Source organism: Carcharodon carcharias, chromosome 13, assembly GCF_017639515.1.
Source record: "Carcharodon carcharias isolate sCarCar2 chromosome 13, sCarCar2.pri, whole genome shotgun sequence".
Lineage (NCBI taxonomy): Eukaryota > Metazoa > Chordata > Chondrichthyes > Lamniformes > Lamnidae > Carcharodon > Carcharodon carcharias.
This window is the reverse complement of record NC_054479.1, coordinates 13,589,378-13,602,845: the sequence shown is the minus strand read 5'-3', so window position 1 is coordinate 13,602,845 and position 13,468 is coordinate 13,589,378. Positions and strand designations below refer to the sequence as shown.

The following is a 13,468-nucleotide window of genomic DNA, read 5'->3' as shown; positions in this document are numbered from 1 at the left end:
GGAAGCCTTTGAGCAGTCTGGGAGCTGATCCAGAATTACCCGACAACATAAAATTGGTTTTGTGTGCAAAATGATGTAGGCTACCAACGTTTTTCTTTTCACCTTGTTGGGTATTGTCTTATCAGATGTAAACCCAGCTTCCATTGAAATGAATGGAGTCACCATATATCTCCATGGACATTTCAAGGTGGAGAGAGAGAGAGAGGAAGAGAGCCAACTGAGTTTAGGATGAGAGTTTCAAACACTAGGATTGAGGTGGCTGAAGATTCTTAACCAATGATGTTCTTCCCCGTCAGGGATATCACTGCCTCTGCCAAATTGGATGTTTTGTAAAAGGAAGAAAATAATATGTTAGCTTATAATCTTCCACACAAAGGCATTTGGGAGAAGAATTATTTGAACAACATTTATTCTTTCTTTCCATGTTGAATATTGAGCTTTTCTGGAGCTCAGCTGCTTTTAAGCCTTGTGACATCATCAGTTAGTCACCCCTAAACACCATGACATCATTACCTGCTCTTACTATAACTCGCACCTAGTCCCATTCCCCTATCACCCCTCTGCTCGCTGACCTACACTGGCTCCCAGTCCAACAATGCCTTGATTTTAATACCCTCTTCTTTGTTTTCAGATCCCCCCACGGTCTCGCTCCTCCTTATCTCCTCCTTATCCAGCCCTGCAATCTACCGAGATCTCTGTGTTTCTCAAGTCTGGCCTCTTGTGCATTCTTGATTTTCATCACTGCACCATTGGCGGCCGTGCCTTCAGCTGCCAAAGCCCTAAGCTTTGGAATTTCCTCCCTAAACCTCTCCCTCTCTCAGCTTCTCTTTCCTCCTTTAAGACACTCCTTGAAGCCTGTGACTCAGTAGCACACTTGTAAAGCACATGAAACATTTTTACTGTTTAAAGGCACTATATAAATGCAATTAATTGTTGGTGCAGTGGCAGTAGGCTGCTAACAATCCCTCCAAAAGCTACGAATGCAATCAGATGATTACAAAATAATCACTGCTAATAATTTGTTTTTGCTGATGGATAGAATCACTAAAGGGAGCTCATATGAAGGATGGAACATTGGATGGGTTTTGTATTAAATTCCTCTTTGACACCAATTATCTATTTTCATTGAAATGCCATTCCAAAATGGGAACAACTCATCAAATATCAGCAACCTCTTGTTACATCTCGGCTTCCCACCAGAATTATCCTACTGTTAGAAAGTGGTTTCAACAGTAATTTCTCTGGAGTTGTTTATAGGTCACATTAGTGACTTTCCTGTAATTGGAATTGTTGATAAATTAACAATGCATTTATTGCACTGTGCACTTCTTGTCTTTGATGATTCTAACAGAAGACTAATTAAAGCTGGTTTAATTGCATCTGTCACATGGTGCAATTGACTCCAGGCTAATTAACTTGCCATTTTCCTTAAGTATGAGTACCTTAATCCTAGAAACTATCAGAGTTGAAAGAACTACATGCCCACTCTAAGCTTCAGCTAGAGCATTGAGACCATTCAACATTAATTAATGTTAGTCACTCTGCCTGTTTGTCAACTGCCATGGTTCAACTGGTAGCAGTCTTGTCCCTGAGTCTCAAGGTTCTGGCTTCTAGCTGCACTTCAGGGCTTAAGTATAAAACTTAAAACAATCCAGTACAGTACTGAGGGAGTGCTGCACTGTAGGACGTGCTGTCAGATTTTGGAGGCAACGTTAAACCAAGGCCCCAGCTGCCTGTTTGGGTGATGTACAGGATCCCATGGCATCATTTTGAGTTATCCCTGGTGCCCTGGCCAATATTTATCCCTCAGTCAACATCACAAAGCAGATTACCTGCTGTTGTCATATTACTGTTTGTGGGAGCTTGCTGTGTGCAAATTGGCTACCATATTTCCTACATTAAACAACGAGTACGCTTGAATGGCTGTAAAACATTTGAGATGTCCAGCGGTCATCGAGGGAGCTGTATCAATGCAAGTATTTCTTTGATACTTAACTTTTAGATGGGTATTCTGAAATGAAAGACTCACATCTGTGTAGTCCCTTAACTATCTCTCAGAAGTATTTCCAAGTGATTTAGCTACAGTGATTCTTTTGAAATGCAATGGCAGGCATATTTATTGAGGTTGATTGAGTGAGGATTGGACAGGGATAACGTAAGAAGTAGAACCAAGAGTGAGCAATATGGTCCCTCAATGCCTGCTCCAACATTCAATAAGATTCTAAATGACATCAACTCCACTTTCCTACTGTATTGCCGTATCCCCTCCTTCCCTCAATGCCCAAAAATCTATCAATCTCAGTCTTGAATACATTGAATGACTGAGCATCCATGACCATTTGGGGTTGAGAATTCCAAAGATTCACAATGCTTTGAGTGAAGTAATTTCAGCTCATCTCAGTCCTAAATGACCTTATTCTTAGACCATGACCCCTAGTTCTAGACTCTTCAGCTAGGGGAAAGAGTAGCTCTCTCAGTCCCTACCCATTCAAAGCCCCTTAAAAATGTTATACATTTCAATGAAATCACCTTTCATTCTTCTAAATTCCAGAAAATTCTTGGCCATTGCCATTGGAATCTTTCATGTGCTCTAGATTAAGCCTTGTTTTATCAAAAGGATAGCATGTACTCTGATGATCCATTGCTCTCAAAGTATCTCACAGTGGTGTCAGCCTAGCCAATATTGTGAATCTTACTATTGATTTTCCAAGGTGAAGTTAACCCTACTTACACAGGTAATCATATATTTTGTGTTAGTCCTTCTTGATATGGACCATTTGTAAATTTTATGCTAGATAGCCAAGCTATTTTATATCTCTATCATATATGTTTTTTTGTTCTAGCAAGGCCAGCCTTTATGCCCACTTGGCCCTTGAGAAGGTGGCAACTTTGTTTTTATTCATTCATGGGATGTGGGCTTTGCTGGTTGGGCCAGAATTTATTGCCCATCCCTAGTTGCCCTTAAGAAGGTGGTGAGGAGCTGCCTCATCAAATAATGCTTGAATAATTCTTAAGTACAACTGAGTACCTTTCTAGGCCATTTCAAAGGGCAGTCAAGTCCAACTATGTTGTTGTGGCTTGATCTGGGGTGACCTGGCCAAGGACATCATATTCCATTCCCCAAATGACTGATTTGTTTAATTATCTGAATTTAAATACTTAGAAATAAGGGATTCGAGCTCTCATTCCCAAGATCCTTGGTCCAGGTCTCTGGATTGCTAGCCCAGTATCATAACCATTAAGTTAGCATGCCTCGATAGCCAGAAAGTTAAGAGGGGTAAACTTTATGAGGTAACACTCCCTGCTTAGGCCCTCACTTAATGGTAGGTACATTAAAAATCAGGATTAATGATCAGAAAATGGAAATGGGGAAATTCTAACCTTTGTGGCTAATTTTCCAACCTGACCCTTCCATTGAGTGAGAGTTCCAGCTGGGAGTGCTAACTCCTAATAACTTCTTTCAGAGGAATTAGCCCCTCTTTCGGATATGGTTATATGAGGGCGAGCGAAGGAACAGAAAATAGAGAATTCCACTCTACCAAAATATCGCCCTGTTGTAAATTCAGAAATGAGCCATTTGTGTGATCCCACCAATGTTAAAAACATTGGAAGGTGGAAGCGAATCAAGAAGCAGTGAATGGCAGCTGCTATACTGGGTTTTGAAAACCCTGTAGATCATAGAAGAAAATGAGGCTGAAGGAACTAATATCAATTGAAGGTCTGCAGAGCCCAGGTCATAAACATAAACTGCAGGGAGACATCAGGAAGTAGGAAAGATGGGCAACCAAAATGAAATAAATGTTTGCATTTACAGAGCACCTTTCACCACCTCAGGATGTCCCAAAGCATGTTATAGCCAAAGAAGTACTTCTTGAAGTGTCGTTACTGTTGTAATGTAGGAAATGTGTGCAGCCAATTTGCACACAGCAAGGTTGGTTTAGGAATGAATATTGGTCGTGATACCAGGGAGAACTCTCCTGCCTTTCTTCAAAATAATCCCATGGGACCTTTTACATCCAGCTGAGAGAGTTTAACGTTATATCCAAAAGGCAGCACCTCCAATAATGCAGCACTCCCTCTGTGCTGCACCTGAGTGTCAGCCGAGATTATGCGCTCAAGAGTGGGGGCCACACCCTACTGACTGAGGCCAGAGTGCTACCCACAGGCAGAAGTTATAGAGTGAAATGAAAGCAATCCAACCTAGTATTTTGACCACCCGTGCCACCTCACATTTTCAAGGATTTAATCAACCAACATTGGCCTCAAATGAATCTTCATGTAAAGTATTGCACATGTTAATTTGTTTGCATGACACTGTCTAACTGGAATGTAATTTAATTTTGAATACCTTAGTTAAAGTAGATTGTAATGATTGTTATTTAATGCATCATTTTCAGTAATTTGCTTCTCCTCTGAGGCGCACATTAGCATTTATTCACTCAGTCACCAGAATGACATGATCAGCTCCTTCAATTAATTTACAGAATATTATTACAGAATAGCTCACAGGAATAGGGGAAACATTTCAATAATATTCAGAAACAGCTGCTGAAGGCTCGAGATAGTAAAAATACTTTGTTTTTGATGGCAACAGTTCCACACATCCAACTGAGGACAACACTCCTCGAATGCATTTTGTACTTTTTCATCCAGACAATGTTTCGAAGTGGCCTTTTTGCTGCACAATCTTTGTTGAATCTCAGTGCCAGAGATGGAGCTCTTTATATCTCGCCCGATTTTCATCTCCACTGGGGAAATGGGAGAGATGTTAAGCAGGCTGGCGATCCACCGTGTGGCCTGTTTAGCACCGTTGCACAAATTCCAAATTAGACCACTCCCCGCCCCCCCACCACCCCAACCCCCTCCCAACCCCCAGTGTCAGCATCAAACATGACCAGGTCAGATATTGCACCTTTAGATTCAGAGTGAAATTCTCCAACACTCCTCCACATTACCCAAACTCAGAAGAGCCCCTCCTATAGGGGAGGCATGACATTTTTTTCTATTTGCCCCACTAGTTATTCCCTCTGAAAGGGATGGCCTATTAACTATTCAACAGGCTTAATGGGGGACTGTGTGGTGTTCTGCGTTGAAGAATTGGATTTAGATTGCCTAAACTCATACCACTAACAGGTTCTCTCTCTTTCAGTCTGGTCTAAGGATGAGCTCATTAAATAGTAACATGGAGGTAATAATACCTGTCGGGGGCGGGGGGGTGGAGGGAATCAGAACATGCCCGTCTTTCAGAACACTTATTTGATTAGCTGTGCTAGGTGTGCCTCAGAGGGTAGCATATCCCCTCTTGAGTTAACAGATTGTTGGTTCATAGACCTATTCTGGAGATTTGAACACAAGATCCAGTCTGACATTACAGAGCTGTGATGCACTAATTGAGTTGCTGCTGTCTTTTCGCTGAGATGTCCCCACTTGCCCCTTCAGGTGGACCGTTAAAGATCCCATGTCGCTATTCTGAATACGAACAGGGGCATTATCCCTGAATGCCCTGGCCAATATTTATCCCTCAATTAACATGGCAAAAAAAAATAGATTATGCGCTCATTATCATAATGCTGTTTGTGGGAGCTTGCAGTGTGCAAATTTGCTGTCCACACTACAACAGTGATGACACATCAAAAGCAATTCATTGGCTATAAAGAGATTTTGGATGTGCGGAGGGCAGGAAGATGCTAGATAAATGCAAGTCTTTATTTCTCTTTACTTAATTAAGGTTCAAGATTTCGACGAACTTGGTAGAACAATCCCTACTCTCGGGCAACCAGTGAAGTGATTGAATACTGACGCTGAGTCCTCTGGTGCCATTCTGGAACGGTCTAAATGGTTATGACAGTGACATTAATTCAGCAAACCTAATCTTTTCGTTGATTTAATCTGTGTGCCAGCTACGGTAGCTATTGGTTGATGTTTTGGGCAAGAGTCTCTGCAGAACAGCACAAAACTCCAGGAAATGATCACATGCTGCACATAATGGCCTAAGTCAGTGAATTTCCTGGAATCCCTGCACCATAGTTATAATCTATGCCCTGGACACGCCATTATCCTCATGCAAGTTTTCAGGAGTTGCAGGCCCGAAAATCTTTGCCAGGGAAAGTGATTTGTTATCTGAGAGGGTGCATAGTCTGTCTGGAAAACAGTGTGGGTGGGGGTGGGAGTGCGGTGTTTTTATGTCTTAGCTAAATGAGTTCGTTGGCCAATTGAACGCTAACTGCACGCCTTCCTATGTTCTCATCAATTGCTGCTTGCAATCAATTTCGGGGAGAGACTGATGTAAGAATAAAGTGATGGTTTATTGAGACATAGGGCAGAGCACCAGATCATACGTGCTCACTCAGAAACCTCCAGAGCTAGACTGACAGTACCCAGTTGCCCGTGCTGTGCAGTGATTTGTCGGTGCTGTCACATGATCAGTATACTTCCATTCTCTCTAAGGGAGAGGGTACTTCACTTTACCGCAGGTGTACTCTCACACGTCTGCCGTAACTTTGCTCGAAGATTTGTGTGGAAACCCCAGAGAAACGGCTGTTTAAACCCTCATCTGGGGTTAAAGAAAGGTCTTTGCTGAAGGTTCCCTGGATGACCCGGAGTAGCTCCGCCGGGAGCCTTTGGCACCCTGGGGAACAGCGGGCAAGGAACAGGACTGGGCTCGGGCTTGCGATCAGCTTGGAGATGCAACCAAAGCTCTGACGAGGGGGGAGGAGGGGAGGAGGGGAGGTCTGCGGTCCTGGCGGGTGCTGTCAGGGCTGCCGCATGGTCTCTGTTGTCGAATTGCTGCTCCATGGGACATTTTACCACATTTAAGGTGCTATATAAATGCAAGGTGTTGTTTTGGGTCGCAGTGGGTGACGGCAGCGGGGCTGATGGCGCAGGCTGTGGTCCTACCATTGATCCATCATCTGTGTTTACAAGAACGTGCAAGATGTGGGAATAACAGGCTTTTTGAACATGCCATTCAGCAGCAGTATCCAGAGCTGGGTTATGGAACCTCTTGTCATTTATCTGGGTTAAGTGGCTCATTAACTGTGTGAAAAGCGTTAAAGAATCATTAGCACAGGAGTATTACAATTTGTTGTGTGTATTTCTTTTCTTATTCCCACAGATGAAGTCGCGTTCAGTGAGAGTGTATATTTAACAGCTAACCATTCTGATAGTGTGGCTGGAAATGATGATGAAAAGTGAGGAATTTGACTGCCTTTTCTACAATGGGGAAATTGGATGCAGGGCTTGAGTGTTAAGCCTGCGTGAGTGGGTGGGTGGGCTTGGGTGCAGGTTGAGGGGAGTTAAGTGGGCAAACGTCCCAAGCGCGTTGGGAATCTGGCTCCAGCTCACCAAGCTCCGTATTTTACTGATATTACAAGGGGCAGGTAAACTAACCCGCTCCCAGGAGACGGGCAGTCACTTTAAATGTGTTAATGAGGTTGGAAGCCTCGGATTTAACCAGCTTTGCAACTCTAACTGTAGCCGGCTGTGTACCTCAGGCCTCAGGAAACCTGGCAGCTACAGCAAGTATTACATAACCTCAGGGGGAAAGCAAGTGTTTTTCTTTACAGCACCTCCTATGGGTCAGTTTCCCGGCAGATTACCAAACCCTTTCCCCCCGCACCTACCCCCTCCACCATCACCCCCTCCACCATCACCCCCTCCACCATCATCCCCTCCACCATCATCCCCTCCACCATCACCCACTCCACCATCACCCCCTCCACCATCACCCCCTCCACCATCATCCCCTCCACCATCACCCCCTCCACCATCACCCCCTCCACCATCATCCCCTCCACCATCATCCCCTCCACCATCACCCACTCCACCATCACCCCCTCCACCATCACACCCTCCACCATCATCCCCTCCACCATCATCCCCTCCACCATCACCCACTCCACCATCACCCCCTCCACCATCACCTCCCCTGCACCCACCCCCTCCACCATCACCCCCTCCACCATCACCTCCCCCGCACCCACCCCCTTCACCATCACCCCCTCCACCATCACCCCCTCCACCATCACCCCCTCCACCATCACCTCCCCCGCACCCACCCCTCCACCATCACCCCCTCCACCATCACCTCCCCCGCACCCACCCCCTTCACCATCACCCCTCCACCATCATCCCCTCCACCATCATCCCCTCCACCATCACCCCCTCCACCATCACCTCCCCCGCACCCACCCCCTCCACCATCACCTCCCCCGCACCCACCCCCTCCACCATCATCCCCTCCACCATCACCCCCTCCACCATCACCCCCTCCACCATCACCTCCCCTGCACCCACCCCTCCACCATCACCCCCTCCACCATCATCCCCTCCACCATCATCCCCTCCACCATCACCCACTCCACCATCACCCCCTCCACCATCACCCCCTCCACCATCATCCCCTCCACCATCATCCCCTCCACCATCACCCACTCCACCATCACCCCCTCCACCATCACCCCCTCCACCATCATCCCCTCCACCATCACCCACTCCACCATCACCCCCTCCACCATCACCTCCCCTGCACCCACCCCCTCCACCATCACCCCCTCCACCATCACCTCCCCCGCACCCACCCCCTTCACCATCACCCCCTCCACCATCACCCCCTCCACCATCACCCCCTCCACCATCACCTCCCCCGCACCCACCCCTCCACCATCACCCCCTCCACCATCATCCCCTCCACCATCATCCCCTCCACCATCACCCACTCCACCATCACCCCCTCCACCATCACCTCCCCTGCACCCACCCCCTCCACCATCACCCCCTCCACCATCACCTCCCCCGCACCCACCCCCTTCACCATCACCCCCTCCACCATCACCCCCTCCACCATCACCCCCTCCACCATCACCTCCCCCGCACCCACCCCTCCACCATCACCCCCTCCACCATCACCTCCCCCGCACCCACCCCCTTCACCATCACCCCTCCACCATCATCCCCTCCACCATCATCCCCTCCACCATCACCCCCTCCACCATCACCTCCCCCGCACCCACCCCCTCTACCATCACCTCCCCCGCACCCACCCCCTCCACCATCACCCCCTCCACCATCACCTCCCCCGCACCCACCCCTCCACCATCACCCCCTCCACCATCACCTCCCCCGCACCCACCCCCTTCACCATCACCCCTCCACCATCACCCCCTCCACCATCACCCCATCCACTATCACCCCATTCACCATCATCCCCTCCATCATCATCCCCTCCACCATCACCCCCTCCACCATCACCTCCCCCACACCCACTCCCTCCACCATCATCCCCTCCACCATCACCTCCCCCGCACCCACCTCCTCCACCATCACCCCCTCCACCATCACCTCCCCCGCACCCACCCCCTCCACCATCACCCCCTCCACCATCATCCCCTCCACCATCATCCCCTCCACCATCATCCCCTCCACCATCACCCCCTCCACCATCACCTCCCCCGCACCCACCCCCTCCATCATCAACCCCTCCACCATCACCTCCCCCGCACCCACCCCCTTCACCATCACCCCCTCCACCATCACCTCCCCCGCACCCACCCCTCCACCGTCACCCCCTCCACCATCACCCCCTCCACCATCACCCCCTCCACCATCACCCCCTCCACCATCACCCCCTCCACCATCACCCCCTCCACCATCACCTCCCCCGCACCCACCCACTCCACCATCACCTCCCCCGCACCCACCCCCTCCACCATCATCCCCTCCACCATCATCCCCTCCACCATCACCCCCTCCACCATCACCCCCTCCACCATCACCCCCTCCACCATCACCTCCCCCGCACCCACCTCTCCACCGTCACCCCCTCCACCATCACCCCCTCCACCATCACCCCCTCCACCATCACCTCCCCCGCACCCACCCCCTCCACCATCACCCCCTCCACCATCACCCCCTCCACCATCACCCCCTCCACCATCACCTCCCCCGCACCCACCCCCTCCACCATCATCCCCTCCACCATCATCCCCTCCACCATCACCCCCTCCACCATCACCCCCTCCACCATCACCCCGTCCACCATCACCCCCTCCACCATGACCTCCCCAGCATCCAGTCACTCCCTCCACCATCACCTCCCCAGCATGCCCCCCACCCCCACCCCACCAACACCAAATGTATTGGGACATAAAACTTGCTCTGGTGTGTCTCGTAAAGTGTGAGCTGACTGATTATGCTAATTTGCTGAATACGTGTCTGTGAAAACAAACTCTTTTTTCATCTGAAGTGCTGCGGAATCTGTCGCTCTATAATTCTCCTGCTTGGCTTTTTCCTCTCTTGCCTGTATTTCGTAACCTTGTAAACAGTCGAGAATCAATAATGCTAAGGAGAGGACACTGCCGCTAACCCATGCTGTCAAATATCATCATCAGTATCATATAAACGACAAAAAGCCCGAACATATGTATATATATGTATGTGCGTATATATAAAATATATTTATATATATATATATATATATCTAGATAAAAGAGCTAATGGCAATTATTTTTCCTTGTGTGCCATCTTGACGTTGAGTAAAGCATCTTTTTCTTTTAATACTGTTACATTTATGCTTTAATTGTGATCATTGAGCTAAACCTCGGGTGTGAAGTGCGGAGAAGGGGCATGCACAGGGCCCACTGGAAGTCTCCCAGCTCCTTGACTTCTCTTGCAGAGATCCATCTTTCATGTATGACATCCCTCTTGGCAGCATTCTTTAATTTTGCAGATGACTTATGCTGTTTCTGCTGTGAGGGCCATTCGTCAAACTGTACGAAGCAAAAGGGATAATGTGTATTCAATACTGAGAGTGCAACACAGTGTGGCAGAGAGCTCCACGTATTATTCACCATTTATTTCCCCCTTTGATTTCTGATTACAGATGGGAGTGCTGTGTTCCGAGGATGCTTTAAAAGACCTGATAATATCTCCCTTGCCTTGCCAGCAGGCAACGTCTTGTTGAACATGTCCATAGATAAGTGTGTGGATTTCTGCACTGAGAAGGTAACTGGGACAATGCTAACTGGCTTAGGTTTCTGTATTTTTTTTAAAAAAAAACTCTAATGGCCATGATTTTTCAGCCCTAATGAAACTGTCAGCATTCACCGTCGATGAAACTGTGAAATTGACAGCAACTCCTGGAGTCCGCACATGCTCAGTCAAACATGGAAATCCAGTTGTTCTTGTCACTGATTTCCCTGCTCCTCTGCAGGGTGCCCCGTTGATGTCCCACAGAAGGTAATCAATTAGAAATCACTGAATTGACGAAAACTTTGTGTTTTAGGCTTCAATAGCTGTTAAAAACTGCCCACAACATTAGACTTTTTTAATGAGATATAACTCAGTTTATAGCAGTGTACTAAGTCATAACCACTGTTGAACAACCTCTCTGACCCTGGAAAACTATGTCTATATTTGTATAAAGTCATTTTTTTTCCCATTATAATATAAATCCCATAGTTTCAAATGTCATAAAATTATTTTTCAACAAGTTTGTTTGTTATTTCAGCTTTTGATGTGTATGCCCCAATCTTTATTTTGCTCCCTGTGAAATGTAAATGAAGTGTAAGGATAATCAGTGCATTTTACTTCCTGACTTGCTGTCTGTCAGTGTTCCTCAGTGCTTATCCTACCCGATGGCATCACTGCTGCTGGATCCTGGAGATCCTTTTGACCCGTTTGCAGATTCCGGTTAATGTTGGGAAAGGGGAAAACCACACCAACTGATCGCTAACTCTTTGTTGGCAGCCTTTCTCCGAGGTCAGCGATGAGGCGGCATCACTTTTCTGTTGACTGTAAAATGCAGGCCAACATAAATGGGCGTGGACTGATAAATCGCACCAATCTAGATGCGGTGTTGCTAACTTTGAATTCATTGGGGTTGGTGGGGGGGGGGTTTATTCTGATGTGCGATAGTGTAAACAGTGCAATAACGAGTTGGCAGCTTGCTTTATGTCTCTCCATCGAAACCAATGCAGCATAAAATCCAACCAGCACTAACTATCCCATTTCCTCTGGATGGGATATGCTAAGATTGGGGCTTCACTGCCTATAGTGAAGACTGGTCAGTTGACGATAGCGCAGAGTGCTTTAGCAAGATGACAGAGGATGAAGATTACCATGTTGAAGTGTATCCAAGGGTTTTCAGGACCTCAGAAAAGACAGGCCTTGGTTTAACCTTTCATCCAAAAGACAGCACTTCTGATCATGCAGCATTCCCTCAGTACTGCACTGCAAGTGTCAGCCTAGATTTTGTGCTCAAGTTTCTGGAGGGAGACTTGAACCAATAACTTTCTGACTCAGGAGACAGAAGTGCAATGAATTGAGTCGCAACTGGCTGCTCAGTTTGAACTCTGTCGGTGATTGATCTGCAAATCACTCCCCACCCCACTGTCAAATAAAACCCCTAAGCCTGCAGCTCAGATGAGCATGCTCAGTATATTTTCTGGAAACTTTTGTGGCTTGGCTCACAGTGGGTCAAGGGATGAAGTAAAAGTTTGAGAGAGATTTAAATAAGTAGTGAAGTAAGTGGGAGTGCTTTTCGGAAGGACACACATTCCTGGATAGTTTGAGCCAATCACTATAAGTGGATGATGATGAAGTGCTTTTTGATTGACTTAAGGAGCCAATCAATTTAAGTGGACCGTGGTATAATGTTTTTGATTAACTGCGCTCATCAGAAAGCCTGACGGATTATTGAAGTGCTAAGGGATCATTTAAAGTGTGCCCCTTGTTATACACCAGACTCATATTATAGGTCATTTAAACTCTTCATTTCACATTCTGCCATAATTTTGAAACAAGTGACAGTAATTCGTAAGTCAAGTCACATTACTCGATGTAATATTGAGGGAAATGAACCAATCTGGTGCCTTTACTCCCTTCATTCACACATCTTCATCCTGCACTGCCTCTACAGAAAGAATGGATCGAGAGATATGCTGAAAAGTTAGGTAAATGGAGTTAGTTTACCTAAAAGATAGCTGCTTAGGGGCCCAAAGGCCTTATTCCATTTCTAAAAATACATGTGGCCTTGTTTCAAATCCATTGGGGTTTTTCATTTTCAGACGGTCACATTTTCATGGCCCTGCTTCAGTTATTCAAACTGTAAGATCCTGTGCTTCAGCTCAGCCGTCGTTGAGTCAATGTTGAGACACATGAACATACGAAATAGGAGCAGAAGTAGGCCATTCAGCCCCTTGTGCCTGCTCTGCCATTCAATAAGATCATGGCTGACCTGCTTGTGTTTCGAATTCCACATTCCCACCTACCTCCAATAACCTTTGATTCCCTTGCCTAAGAAGAATCTACCTACCTCTGCCTTAAAGATATTCAATGAGGCCGCCTCCATCGCCTTCAGAGGCAGAGAGTCGCACAACCCTCTCAGACCTCGGTTTAAAATTCTGGTCTTGGTTTTCAATGGCCCTTCTGTGGCCTTGCCCCTCCCTATTCTGTAACCTCCTCCAGCCCT

At 47.2% G+C, this 13,468-nt stretch overlaps 1 protein-coding gene across 2 annotated transcripts in view; it reads left to right on the top strand.

Annotated features, from left to right (window-relative positions):
- Positions 1-13,468, top strand: part of wscd2 (WSC domain containing 2) — a 300,323-nt gene that overhangs the window by 179,032 nt on the left and 107,823 nt on the right. For both annotated transcript variants that reach the window (XM_041201991.1, XM_041201992.1), the window contains exon 4: positions 10,880-11,001. In XM_041201991.1, the coding sequence (XP_041057925.1) occupies positions 10,880-11,001 (122 nt within the window). The remainder of the gene's footprint in view (positions 1-10,879; positions 11,002-13,468) is intronic.